Source organism: Hyaena hyaena, unplaced genomic scaffold (assembly GCF_003009895.1).
Source record: "Hyaena hyaena isolate Hyena2069 unplaced genomic scaffold, ASM300989v1 scaffold_1588, whole genome shotgun sequence".
NCBI classification, from domain to species: domain Eukaryota; kingdom Metazoa; phylum Chordata; class Mammalia; order Carnivora; family Hyaenidae; genus Hyaena; species Hyaena hyaena.
The window spans coordinates 144433-159278 of record NW_024082219.1 but is presented as its reverse complement, the minus strand read 5'-3'; the positions used below and the strand labels follow the sequence as shown (position 1 = coordinate 159278).

General features: G+C 37.3%; 1 protein-coding gene across 1 annotated transcript; it reads left to right on the top strand.

Annotated features, from left to right (window-relative positions):
* The first annotated feature begins 3310 nt into the window (after positions 1-3310).
* On the top strand, positions 3311-9604 carry ITM2A (integral membrane protein 2A). The gene is made up of 6 exons (XM_039224304.1): positions 3311-3514; positions 7885-8016; positions 8296-8493; positions 8724-8834; positions 9074-9224; positions 9372-9604. Exons 1-6 carry the CDS (start codon positions 3404-3406, stop codon positions 9458-9460), a joined length of 792 nt encoding a protein of 263 aa, XP_039080235.1. The 5' UTR covers positions 3311-3403; the 3' UTR covers positions 9461-9604.
* Positions 9605-14846: the final 5242 nt, after the last annotated feature.

Here is a 14846-nt window from a genome sequence, read left to right as displayed (position 1 = left end):
ATTTTTCTAATTTTCTCTTTCATATGATTTATTCCTACACCAGACCTTGTAAAGTATGGTTCCTAAATATCTCTGGAAGTTACCCTTTTATTTTTAATGTTGCAATCATAATGCACTCTACCACCTCTCACCTGGAATATAATAGTGTCTCCTAACTGGTTTTCCAATACATCTTGCTGTCAGGTTAATCTTTCTAAATAGAATGCTAAATAGGTATGAAGCAACTGCAGGTGAGCTAAGAATTTAAACATTCTTAGTAACACTGTGGGTAGAACTACTCTGCTGGTTTGAAGAATTGCTATATTATATTCCACAGCACATGACCAATGTTTACACTGCAAAAACTGGGGAACTCAAGACAAATATGTCATTGCTGTGGTTTCAGTGGTGCTATGTTTTATAAGTGAAAAAATGTGTCTGTTTTTTTCACTACCATTTGCATGACCAATCACAGAAGAAGGCAGTAGACACTCAGTAAATATTTGATGAACAAACAAATGAATTAATGAATGAAATAGTATCATAAAAACCAATAGTAGCCTTGCTTTCATGTGGTTAAATGTTTGGTAATTTCAGACCCTTCAGAGAGAGTTGACATCCAATTGTACACCATGTTCCATTCAGCTCAAGTTGTGATAATTTAGTCATTACCTGGTTTCATCTGAGAACAAGGAAGTCATTTATAAACTTGAATGGTGTGTATTCAGACATGATTTACAATGTGAGCTGGAATCAACATGGCAGCCAAATCCTCAGTTTCCAAAGATAAGAAAGTTAAAAAAATTGATTCTAAGAAACAAGAAGTTGTTGCTGGGAAGAAGAAAGTATAACAGGGAGTTTAATCAATGAGAACTATTGTTTAGTAGATGGAGATATGTTTACTGATTGTTTCATCTCAATAAGCAAGTGGCATATTTTATTTTGAAATTCAAAAAGCATGCAAGAACTATTTACCTTTCCTGAAATAGACATTAACAATGGGTGTTGTTGTTAGTCTATGATTCTATCACAAATATTACTTATTTATATTGAAAGAGTAAGAGAAGTATCTGCTAAATCAAGACTATGCCTGCATCGTATATATTCAACAGCAGCAAAGTTTCTTAGAGCGATATGGGTGATATTTCTAAAAGGGAGGATGGCTTAACAAATAGAAGATGGCCAAAATTTTCAAAATCCAACAGAGACTTTAGATAGCAATTTATGTGACTATTTTCAGAAGTCTGACCCTTTCCAAGATGACATATAGTAGGATATGGTGGGGTATTAAGCAGCTCTAGAAGCTAAGTAATAATTTAATATAAAATATATAAATCATCCTATAACCTTGAAACATAGGTATGCTACAGACTAAAATAAGAATCCTAGTGTAACTGACTATTTTAAGTTCCTATCCTATTCATGATTTAAAAGATGTTTTCTCCTGTATTATACTAAATGATCCTCACAGCAACAGGATGAAAATATTGCACCATTCTGCTGAGGAAGGAAATGAGGCACAAGAAGATGAGGAGGCTTGCTCTATGTCACATAACCAGTAATCAATCACATACACCTTTGGTTGTTATTAAAGTCTGGGTCCATTCGTCTGAAAAATGGAAAGAGTCCCTGTTCCTTCTGCCTGACCACATTTCAGGGAAGATACACTAAGATAATATAATACATTACTATCTTATCCAGCACCTTGCTCTTGATAAGTAAATGTGTAGGAGCAACCATTTGTTCAGCCATCTGTGTGGTGTGGATAATGGGGACAAACTGGCACAGAACCTAGGCTGAGTTGTCATAAAGGTGATGGCAAGCATAAAGTAACTGTAAAAAGAAATATCTTGGGAAGATAAGATTTCCATAGCCTACACTGAAGGTTGCTTGATAAATGTTAAATTATAATGGCCAGACTTGAAGAAGAATAAGTCAACAAAACAAAACAAAAGAAAACACAATACCAATATCCCTAAGGAAACTTGAACATGTGGCCCTGTGTAAGGCAAGGCTCCCCACTATTCTCCATGTACCTTCCTGTCTGCACCTTATCAGAGAAAATTAAGGGTGTCTTAACAAAGCTCCCATAATAGATAACAGGCAACAGGCTTCAGAGTCCAGGAAACCTCAGTGGGGAAAACTCCAACCTGAAGTTTCTTGGACGGAAGGATGGTAACATATTCAAATGTCTTTAATAAGTATGAGGGGATGGAGGATTCTCTACCACAAACTGGATTTTTTTTGTGTGTGTGTTATTGCCTTTATACAACAGATCCTTCTACTGTCTTTGGCAGAAGACTAAGACAGTAACACTACCACCTTTAGTTACTAACCTCCACAGCAAGAATTTCACATAGCGAGGTTGTCTATCAGTTTCACTAATCAGGCAAAACTGACTGTGAAGAAATGGCATGATTATACTAGCTGCACATGTAAATGTTCCAACAATGCTTTCTAACTCATCCCTCTTTGGGATTATTGCTTTTTTCAAGCTTCCACCTCCCTAAATGCATAGGTATACACACACCTTTGCTTTTCTCCCTGCAGATCTCACAACTGGTGGCTGAAGAGAAACGTCTGTACTGACAGCTTATTCTGGTTTCCATGATCTGAGAAAGTGAAAGGTCTGGATTATTGCAGAGATTCACTATGAGATTTCCACCCTCCTCTATGTCATCCTGTCCTACCTGCAAAATGGGGAGTTTAAGAGGCAGAAGTGCTATATTTCTGACTTAGCATTGCTCTGGGTTGGGGAACTGAAATTACAAAACAAACAAATGCCAAGAAAGAAAACAAGATGATGAGAGAATGAACCAAGTATCTATAAACAGATTTCTGTGTTCTTTAAAGGGAAGATATTATTATAAAGGTACACAATAGTCATGGACTGTGCTTTTGGGACCTGTGTGAGTGCAGAGCTGAGGGAGATTGAGTTGATGCCAAGTTACAGTTCCTGGCCCCATAGGGGGCCAGGCTCAGGTTTGGGAAAACAAAATCAGACTCCTTGGCTATTGTGGCCTGGACAGAGGCATAAAAACACAACACAGCAGGCTTTCTTCCTGTCTTGCTCTTATCTGAGGGTGCAGAAGGTGGGTGGGAGCATGCCTGTAGTGCAGGTGAGGCACTTCAAGCCCCAGCTGCCCATGGGCTCCACCTCCCCTTCTCTTTCCTCTTGCCCCCCCCATCCCAGCATTTGGACCCCTTCCCATTCCTCCCTCAGCCCCTCCCTGGGCCCTCCCACCGTCTCCTACCCAGCTTGGGACTGCGTCATAAGTATCCCCAGACCTGGGTTTGCAGCTGCTTAAGACAGCCGAGGGAGAAAGTAGGGCCTGTTAGGGCTAACGCGATCTCTTCTTTTTACAACCTGCAGCCCAAGACGCTGATTCCAGCCGCGCCTTATCGCGTGGCCCAAAGATTCACGATGGTGAAAATAGCCTTCAACACACCCACAGCCGTGCAAAAAGAGGAGGTGCGGCAAGACGTGGAGACCCTGGTAAACCGAACGGTTGGAGCTCAGATCTTGACCCGAAAGGTAGCAGTACCCACTTCACCCCAGACTGCCTACTAGGGTCAGTAAGGTGAAGACAAGGTGGCTTGGTGGGTGGAAGGAAGAGGCAATTGACAAAGGACAAAATGAAAGCTGCCCCCTTCACTCTTTATCTGGTTTACCGGTTTCCCCAGTTACCTCTAGTCATGCCACCTTCAGCCTGCAGTTCCCCACGCCCCTTAACATCCCTGTGCATCGCAGTACTTTCCTTCAGTTCTAGCCCATGTGGTATATCTTGAAGGGATGTTAAAGAGAGTTTGAGGAGAATCCTTGGGACCCGATGTCACCATCTCCTGGGGAACATGTGGGGGGGTCACCGAGAGGGGCACTTTGTTCAGTGTCCAGCTCCAGGGGTGCATAGAGCATCCACAAGGATGGAGCGGATATTCAGGGTGAGCAAAGGGAAGAGATTCAATTGTTCTTTATTTACTTTTGATATGGTAATTTAAGTCTTTCTAGGATCTATGAATGTTTGTGGGTGTGGGGTGTGGGGTGAAGGACAGCTTTGACTCAAAGCGGTATGGATTGGGACTAGTATGTGTCTGTGTCCGCCTTGTGTATATTTTCAATTTCTCCCTAGTCATAGACAGTTTTAAGCATTTGTCAAAGGAGCTGTCAGAATTGAGGTTAGTTTCAAATTAAAATGTGAGATGTTCACTGTAACTTTTTACTGCAAGATCCTTGTATGTTTCCAGAGTGGCATTTCCTAAAGGCAACACTATTCATGCCTAAAAAAAAATGTTGAGGTTTATTTTTTCTTCTTTTAAGTACTTCATTTTCGTGATATCCCTTCTACCTGTCCCCCCCATAGAGAGATCTGAAGCAGGTCTGACCTTGTAATTTAAACTTCTAGCATTGCCAGAAATTGAGGTAGTTTCCCCGCAAAGTGTTAACCATTATTTCTTTAGTCCAATTTCTATTTCCTTTAAACATCTAACAGCTTTCCAGTGTTTGGAAACTACTCATTTTCCTCAGTAAAATCTCAATGTTAAAAGGGACAATTGTATTTCCTTCCTGTTCTACAAAATCTGTGCAGTGTCAGAGTTTCCAGATCTGTCTTAATTTATCTTCTTCTCTTTTTAAAGTTTTAACATATGTGTTCAGAGTGGAATTTAAAAATTTTTTATAATGTTTTATTTATTTCTGAGAGAGAGAGAGAGAGAGAGAGAGAGCAGCGGAAGGTCAGAGAGAGAGGAGTAGATACAGAATCTGAAACAGGCTCCAGGCTCTGAGCTGGCTGTCAGCACAGAGCCCGATGCGGGCTCGAACCCATGAACCGTGAGATCATGACCTGAGCTGAAGTCAGACGCTTAACCGACTGAGCCACCCAGGCACCCCAAGAGTGGAATTTTTAAAAATACTTAGAGTGAAATGAGAATCCATGTAGTAAAACTTATGCATACAATTTGAAATGATTATGTGCTTTTATGTGTTTTTATCACAGAAATTTTTAATATCTGAATGAGCAAATAAACTCGCTTTTGGGTATTATACATTTCAGAGCTCAAAAGTAAAGCTCCTTTGCATTGTTTAGGTCTTGATTAAATGACAGAAGATCAAATATGTAACTGTCCTACTCACTTCGTAAGTGAAACATAGCCAGATTTATTGGGAGGTCTAATTAGATGTCAGTAGTTAAGTATAGCCACACAGTAATCCCTTTATTTTTCTCTCACTACCAAAAACTTCATGACTTGTAGTTGGATACAGTTAATATGCAAGCAGTACTTCTGCCACGCCTGTGGTGTGATGAGGAGTAAACAAAAATGAACATTTGTTCATGAACATGATTATATTTCTTTGTTATGTGTTGGAGAAACTTCCAAAAGATCTTGACCTGGCCACTAAAGGACAATGATTTAATAATACTTGGCACATTATATCATTATATTGTGATGTATTAATCTCCTCATCAGAAACTGAGCACAACTGGGGCGCCTGGGTGGCTCAGTCAGTTAAGTTTCTGACTTTGGCTTAGGTCATGATCTTGCAGTTTGTGAGTTCTGACCCTGTGTCATAGGACTCTGGGCTGACAGCTAGCTCAGAGCCTGGAAACTGTTTAGGATTCTGTGTCTCCCCCTCTCTCTGTCCCTCCCATGCTCATGCTCTGTCTCTCTCTGTTTCTTAGTAATAAATAAACCTTAAAAATGTTAAAAAAAATAAACTTAGCACAACAGAATAGTATGTCAGAGGTTGTACACAATGAATTTAAGATACAGTTTAGAGAGAAATTAGCTATGGTAAATGAGAATCCACACCATCCTGAATTCCAGCTACTTTAAATGAAAAAAAAAATCCTTCTTAGCATGGTAGGGAATTTTTAAATTTTTTTTTTTAATTTCTGAGAGATAGAGAGACAGACAGCATGAGCAGGGGAGGGTCAGAGAGAGGGGGAGACATGGAATCTGAAACAGGCTCCAGGCTCTGAGCTAGCTGTCAGCACAGAGCCCGACGCAGGGCTCGAACCCATGAACTGTGAGATCATGACCTGAGCCGAAGTCAAACACTTAACCAACTGAGCCACCCAGGTGCCCCAGGAATTTTATTGAATTGAAACTCTAATACTTAGACCTTGCTTAATAATAAATGAAATTGCGGTGTAAATTGCTCTTCTCACAATGCAGTGACCAGAAAAAAAAAAAAAAAAAGAAATTCATGTTTTGAATGTTTCAAATTAAGTCATTTTGTGACTTATGGGCAAGTCACTTCATCTCTCTGGACCTCAATTTAATCATTTAAAATATAATTTCTAAGCATTTACTCTAGATTACTGTGATTTACAATCATAACTTATAATTCTATTTTTGTAATGTTAATTTTAGGTTAGGTTTTTAATAGAAATAATTTACATTTTCAGAAAACTATTAGGACAAGTAACAACCTTCAAGGGTTATACAGTATTAATGGAAGGTTTCAATTTAAATGAATTCAGCTAAGAAAATGTGAATACCAAATTTCTTTGAATTTTATTTTATTTTATTTTATTTTTTTCTTTTTTATTTCTTTTATTTATTTCTGGGAGAGAGAGAGAGACAACGTGAGCAGGGGAAGGTCAGAGAGAGAGGGAGTCACAGACTGAAACAGGCTCCAGGCTCTGAGCTGGCAGTCAGCACAGAGCCCGATGCGGGGCTCGAACCCACGAAATGCGAGATCATGACCTAAGCGAAAGTCAGACGCTTAACCGACTAAGCCACCCAGGCGCCCCATCTTTGAATTTTAAAGAAAGATCATTTTTTGACAAACCATTTAGCAAATAATTTTCTCTCCTTAGAATCCGTGTATCTGTTTTCACCCAATTAATTGAAGATTAATTAGGTGTCATAAACTTTATAGTAGTTGTCATGGAAGAGTTAATGGCCTGAAATACTGAAACAACTCTATTTTTACACCAGTCTGAATGATTTACTCACTAATTGCAAGGAACTTGCAATTTGATTTCATTTATTCTATCTTTGAATAGATAAGCAGTGCTGCTTAGAGCATATTGTGGCATAAAAGCATGGGATCAGAGGGTCCTTTGGTCCATTACTTTGGGAAGAATACAGAATCAATCAGTTACTTATTTGCTTTGGATCTTTCTTGTTCCAATTCTTGAACAAATTATGGATTTAACAGAATTTTATTGTTAAACACACAGCTTTTGTGCCCAGCTACCACAAACATTCTACTGTAAAATCTAGTGTTTTACCCCAGAACTTGGAAAACATTATTACATTCATGCTATAAATAATTACAGAGCAATGGGTGATATTAGAAAAACTAATTTCTCACTAAAATTAGGAGCATTATGAAATATATCTCATTTAGAATATTTTAATTTTTAAAATAGGGAGAAATGACATATCTATCTTATAGATCTTCTAAGATAAAACAAAGTTTAAAAACCAGCTTTTTGAAAATCATTTAATAAATCACAAGACATTAATTCACCTTTAAGTTGGCAAAAAAGTTGATTAACAAGAAAGAGTAAAGCAACATAATTATATTCCAGAAAGTTAGTGATTATATCTCTGTAAAAGTCTAAAAACTAACAACTTCCATTTACTGTATTTAAAGAAGGTAATTTATTTCGTAAGTGAATGGTTATTTTCAGCTGATTCTAGAATTGTGTATTTTGAAAAAAACTTTATGTCTGCAGTTGGATTTATGAATACCAGAAAGAAGGTTAATATAATTGGATATTTTCACATCTATTAAATATCAGAAGTTTTCTTAAAATAATTTTTGGTAGAATGGCTTAATAACATCTTTTAAAATTTATCTTGTGTTTCAAGAAAGTAAATTATGTACAAAGCAGCTATGTGACTAGAAGTGCAATCTGGTTTTTGTTTTTGGTCTTGTTTTTTAATAAACAGGAGCTTCAGGTTTCCACCCAGGAAAATGAGGGCTCCTCTGGAAGATGCATGCTTACTCTCTTAGGCCTTTCATTCATCTTGGCAGGATTTATTGTTGGTGGAGCCTGTATTTACAAGTACTTCATGCCCAAGGTAATAATAATTACAATTCTTATAATTTGGATTACTAATTGCCATACATTTAGTAGCAACTTATGTAAATCTGTGGTGGTCACCAGGGAAATGAAGATTTAGAACAAGTTTTCAAATTACCATTCAGTTTCTAAAATTCATTTGTCTTCATGGTGATAACTGTAATCAGAAATCCTCAGCTTACAAATAGTACAATGAATTGATGTGAGTGTGAGGAATGATTCAAATGTCATGGTAGTAAGTACTAAAAGGTTTTAATTCTCTCTTTTTGTTTTTTAGAATACCATCTACCATGGAGAGTTGTTCTTCTTTGACTCTGAAGACCCTGCAAATTCCCTTCAAGGATTAGAGCCCTACTTCCTGCCTGTGACTGAGGAAGCTGACATTCGTGAAGATGACAACATAGCAATCATTGATGTGCCTGTCCACAGTTTCTCTGATAGTGATCCTGCAGCAATTATTCATGACTTTGAAAAGGTGGGTTTCTCACTCCTATAGATTTTCCTGATTTTTTTCTTAGTTCATTAGTGAGCATTAAATCTGTTCATAAATGTACATCTTTTGGCAGCAAAGCTTTTTTTCAATCTTTTGTTATTAAATATACATTAGCAGATTTTAAAACGATGTAGCTACTTGTTCTAACGTAGTTAGAATCTGAAGGATTGATACTCTTTACATCATAGTTAACTTTTCCCTTTCCCCAACAGGGCATGACTGCTTACCTGGACTTGCTCCTGGGGAACTGCTATCTGATGCCTCTCAATACCTCTATTGTTCTTCCTCCAAAGAATTTGGTGGAGTTCTTTGGCAATCTGGAAGTATGTATTTTGGATGTCAAATTTTCATTTAAGCATTTGCTTCCTCATTTAAAAAAAACAATGATTTGAGCCAAAACATTCCATTTTCTTGAAGTAGTTTTCAAATAAAAAGTGTGCTGTAAACCTAAAACTGCTCTAAAAATAAAGTCCATGTTAAAAAAAAAAAAACATATCTGCTATAGGTAAAGAGTTAAATGGTGTTATTATGTTCTTATTTCAATCTTTTTATAAAACTTTAGAGTGGCAAACACCTGTCTCACACTTATGTTGTTCGTGAAGACCTGGTTGCCGTAGAGGAGATTCATGATGTTAGTAACCTTGGCATCTTTATTTACGAACTTTGCAAAAACCGCAAGTCTTTCCGCCTTCGTAGAAGAGACCTCTTGCTGGGTAGGAAATTTATTCTTTCCTTCAACCTGTGTTATTGGGAAAGTGAAGGAGATTGAAGGTGAAGTAGAGAGGAAATGTAGACAGCAAATCTAGATATGTTTCATTTATGTAGAAAGTTAAAAAGCCACTTTGTGCATTTCCTCACAGGTTTCAACAAACGTGCCATTGATAAGTGCTGGAAGATCAGACACTTCCCCAACGAATTTATTGTTGAGACGAAGATCTGTCAAGAGTGAGAAGCAACAGAAAAAGAGTATCCTTAGTAATAAGTCAGAGATTTACAGTATGACTTCAACATTAAATGTGTGGAATACTCATGATATTTACTCATGCATATACTCTATTGTTTATACAAAAAAAAAAAAGAAGGAAAAAATTAACCAATGCAAGTTCTTGTCGATTTGTAGTTTAATTGGCATTACTTTTTGTTTGAAATTGAAATTAAATAATTCTATGTTTTTCTTTTCAATTTATTGGATTTTGACTTCTAAAAGCAGCATGAATATGTCAGCTAACATCCTGACAATAAATTCCATCTTTTGCGTGTGTGTTTTAAAGTAAGTTCTTTACTCAGTCATATGGTAGAACATGTTTTAAATTCAAAATATTTAAAATTATTTTTCAATGTCTTTTGTAAAACACGTCAAATCTCTTAACATTGCTAAGTTTTGTTTCATTTTTATTTTGTATAATTTTCTTGAATATAGAAATTACATCTTTGTATTTCTGTTAGGTACTCTGTAATACATTTGATTTATATGTAAAAACAATTCATACACAAGTCAGTTTCACAAATGAAGTGATTCTATCTCACTGATATCTGTACTATGAAATACACAAAACTGTACAAGTGTTGAAGAATTTAGGTTGTATGAATTCTACAACCTTATAATAAATTTTACCATATTCAGCTGCTGTTTCTCACTTAATGCAAACAGCATTACTTATTTGACTTTGATATACCTGAAATATATCTAAAATAATGAATTACGCTTTGCCCTTACTCATAGTTCCACACATTTATATTTTGAAATCTCATTTTTTATTTCTCTTTTCATATTATATCACTTACTCTTATATAAATTCCTCATAATTGACATAAATGTAAAGTTAACTATTTGTTAAAAGCCTTCATGTTCAGAACGATTTCAAACATTTTAATGTGTTTTCTTTTTCATAAAAATATAAACAAACATAGAGAGCTACAAAAGGTCACTAAGAACTAACTTGGGACAAGATGTTGACAATTTTTAATAACATCACATATTGTGATCTGTACTCACTTTTCTAAGGGTATAAACCCCAGGGAGAAGGAGTTAATATGGCAGAGAAGTAGGGGGACCTAGATTTCCCTCATCCTTCAAACATAGCTGTCTTGAGGTTGGATCACTTGGAACACCCAGGAAATCAATCTGTGGAGTGGTAGAAGGATCTCCACAGGTGGAGGGAGACAGTTTGGTGGGATCAAGGTGCATATATGTGAATTGGGGGAGGTAAAACGGGGAGGGAACCTCTCTGTGGAGAGACAAAAGGGAGAGAAATAAGGCTTGAGTACAGGGGAAAACCTTTCCAGAACACGGATAGGGAACAAGAAACACAGAGAGTGCCAGCTTCTATTTTGCAAACAGCCTTAGGAGCTGGAACTCGCAGAGTTTGTTTTATTTTTTTATTTTTATTATTTTTTTAAATAGTTTATTGTCAGGTTGGTTTCCATATAACACCAGGTGCTCATCCCCACAAGTGCACTCCTCCATGCCCATCTCCCCCCTCCCCCCCACCCATCAGTCCTCAGTTTGTTCTCAGTATTCAAGAGTCTTAAAGAGTCTTCACAGACCCTCAAACCATGAGAATATGACCTGAACTGAAGTCGGATGCTTAACTGACATACCCTGGTACTCCAAGACATTGGGTTTTGAATACCAGCTGAGTGCCTAGAAGGCGCCGGAGAACTGTGGAACAGGTCAAGCTGACCTCATCATTTGTGCTAATGGTTTGAGACACCCAGCCCAGGGAGAAGAGATTGTGGTGTCCCCATTTTCTCCCCAAAATCAAATGACGGCCCTTCAGGAAACAGCACAGTGGCCCCCAGTGGAGATGCGATCTGCTTACACCAAACTCCACCCCTCGATGTCTGGCAACTGCTTATTTACTGGAAGAAGACTAATTCAACACAGCCAACCTGTCCTCTGGACCCACACAGCCACCAGTCCCAGGAACCAACAGACAACTGCTTGTTTTTTGTTTTGTTTTGTTTATTTATTTATTTATTTATTTATTGTCTATTTTTGTTTTGTTTTGTTTTGTTTTGAATCAGGCTTCTAGTTTCTGATTTGTTTTTGGTCACTTCTTTTACACACACACATATGTGTATATATATATATATTTTCTATTATTTTTATGACTTTTCTATATTCTTTATTTTCCTTTATCTCTCTCTGGATTAAGCCTTAAAGTTTCTTTTGATTCTCTGCTTTATCTTCTTTTCTCCACTTTCATTTATCTCTTTGTATGGAATCAGGCTTCCCCTACACCTTACTTTTTTTTTCCCCCCAGGGCTACTTCAATGAACAGATCAAAGCACACCTGATTGAAGGTCCAAACACTCCACCACTATAAGCAAGGAGGAGCTTTGCAGAGGACTGACCATTGAGATAAGGCAGCCAAAACACAATGACAGAGTGCACACAACACACTCTAAAACACTTCCTGAAGTGCCAGGGCTTAGACAGTATATTATCCTTTTTCAATATAGTAGTACTCAAAGGTCCAGGGCATATAACAAGCTATTAAAACACTCAAAGTGCAGAAACTTAGCCAAAGTGATGAAATGGAAAAATTCTCCTCAAAGGAAAATTCAAGAAAAAATGGTAGCCAGAAAATTGTCAAAACAGATGTAAAGAATATATCCGAACAAGAATTTAGAATAATGGTCATAAGAATAATAGCTGGGCTTGAGAAAAGCATAGAAGGCAAGAGAGAATCTATTGCTGCAGAGAGCAAAGACCTAAGAACTAGTCAAAATGAATTAAGAAATGCTATAAATGAGAAGCAAAATATACTAGACGCAGTGGCAGCAAAGTTAGAAGAAGCAGAGGAGACAATAGGTGAAATACAAGACAAAATAAAGGAAAATGATGAAGCTGAAAAAAGAGGGAAAGGAAATGATTAGATCATGAGTGGAGAATTAGAGAGCTAAGTGATTCCAGGAAATGAAACAATATTCATATCATAGGAGTTCTAGAAGAGCGAGAGAAAGGGGCAGTTTATAGCTGAGAACTTCCCTAATTTGGAGGAGGAAACAGGCATTCAAGTACAAGAGGTACAGAGATCTCCCTTCAAAATCAACAAAAACATGTCAACACAGCAACACATCAGCGTGGAACTGGCAAAATACAAAGATAAAGGGAGATTCTGAAAGCAGCAGGGACAATCAGTCCTTAACCTACAATGGTAGACACATAAGAGTGGTAACAGAGCTGTCTACTGAAACTTGGCAGGCCAGAAAGAAGTGTCAGGAATTATTCAATGTACTGAATACAAAAAAGATACAGGCAAGAATCCTTTATCCAGCAAGGTTATCATTCAGAACAGAGGATATAAAGGCTTTTGCAGACAAAACTAAAGGAATTCATTACCACTAAACCATCTCTGCAAAAGATCCTAAGGAGAACTCTGTGAGTGGAAAGCAGCGAAGACAACAAAAGGTCGGAAACATCACCACAAACACGAAACCTACCAATAACACAATGGCACTAAATCCATAATTTTCAATAATCACTCTGAATGTAAATGGGTTAATTGCTTCAATCAAAAGACATAAGGTATCAGAATGGATAAGAGTATAAATTCCAAACAAAGGGTGCCAAAAGTTTACACTCTTTCTCTTGTATTAGGTTAAAGCTTGTTCCTGATATTGTTAATCATTGCTGGTAGTGGCTATTAATTTTAGTATTCAAAAGTGACCCAGTCATATCTATCGCCCTAAATACTCTTTTTAAAAAATACACTGGGGCGCCTGGGTGGCTCAGTTGGTAAAGTGTCTGACTTCGGCTCCGGTCATGATCTCACAGTTTGTGAGTTAGAGCCCTACATCAGGCTCTGTGCTGACAGCTAGCTCAGAGCCTGGAGACTGTTTAGGATGCTGTGTCTCCCTCTCTCTCTCTGACCCTCCCATGCTCATGCTGTCTCTCCTTCTCTCTCAGAAAAAATAAAAAATAAAAAAACACTAGGGGTGCCTGGGAGGCTCAGTCAGTTGAGTGTCCGACTTCCGGTCAGGTTATGATCTCATAGCTTATGAGTTGGAGTCCTGCCTTAGGTTCTTTGCTGACAGCTCAGAGCTTGGAACCTGTTTCAGATTCTGTGCACCTCTCTCCCTCTGCCCCTCACTCACTCATGCTCTGTGTCTCTGTCTCTGTCTGTCTCAAGAACAAATAAAACATTTAAAAATACACTAAATATTTAACTTAAAAATTTACAAAGATAATAAACACACAAACCTTTAAAACTGGGGAAAAACAGGAAAAATTCGAAAATAACAACAGTACCTAAAAAATTCAAGAACTGGTTCATTACAAAGAATGAGGATATTTGGAAGGAATTTGATAAAGCTAGGCAACCATTTCTCATTTTCAAAAAAAATATATAAGAATTAGGAAAAGGAGATACTTTTAAAAAATTTATCTTAAAAAATCAACATCATGACTAATGGTAAAACACAAGAAAGGATGTTGGCTATTGCAGCTATCCAATGTTGATTAAGACTTCTGGTCAATTCACTGGAAGATACCTTGAGATTAAAAGTAAGGGGATGGAGAAATATATATCATGCTACAGGAAATCAAAAGAAAGCCGGAGTAGCGATACTTATATCAGACAAATTGGACTTTAAACTAAAGACAATAACAAGAGATGAAGAAGGGCACTACATAATAATTACAGGGTCCATCCATCAGGGAGAACTAACAATCACAAATGTCTACGCACCGAATATGGGAGCACCTAAATATCTAAAACAATTAATCACAAACAGAAGCAAGCTTATAGAGAAGAATGTGCTAATAGCAGGGGACTTTAATACTCCACTTACAGCAATGGATAGGTCAACCAGACAGAAAATCACTAAAGAAATAATGGACTTGAAAGACACATTGGACCAGATGGACCTCATTGATCTATTTAGAACTTTACATCCTGAGGCCAGGGAATTTACTTTCTTCTCAAGTGCGCATGACACATTCTCCAAGATAGATCACATACTGGGACATAAAGCAGCCGTCAATAAATATAAAAAAATAGAGATCATACCATGCACACTGTCAGATCACAATGCTTTGAAATTGAAATCAATTACAGGAAGAAGTCTGGAAAACCTCCAAAACCATGGAGGTTAAAGAACACCCTTCTAAAGAATGAATGGGCCAATCAGGCAATTAGAGATAAAATTAAAAAATATATGGAAACAAACGAAAATGAAAACACAACAATTCAAAATCTATGGGATGCGGCCAAGGCAGTCCTAAGAGGAAAGTACATTGCTCCCCAGGTCTATATCAAGAGATTAGAAAAAGCGCAAGTCCAAAATCTAACAGCTCACCTAAAGGAACTAGAGGCAGAGCAACAAGA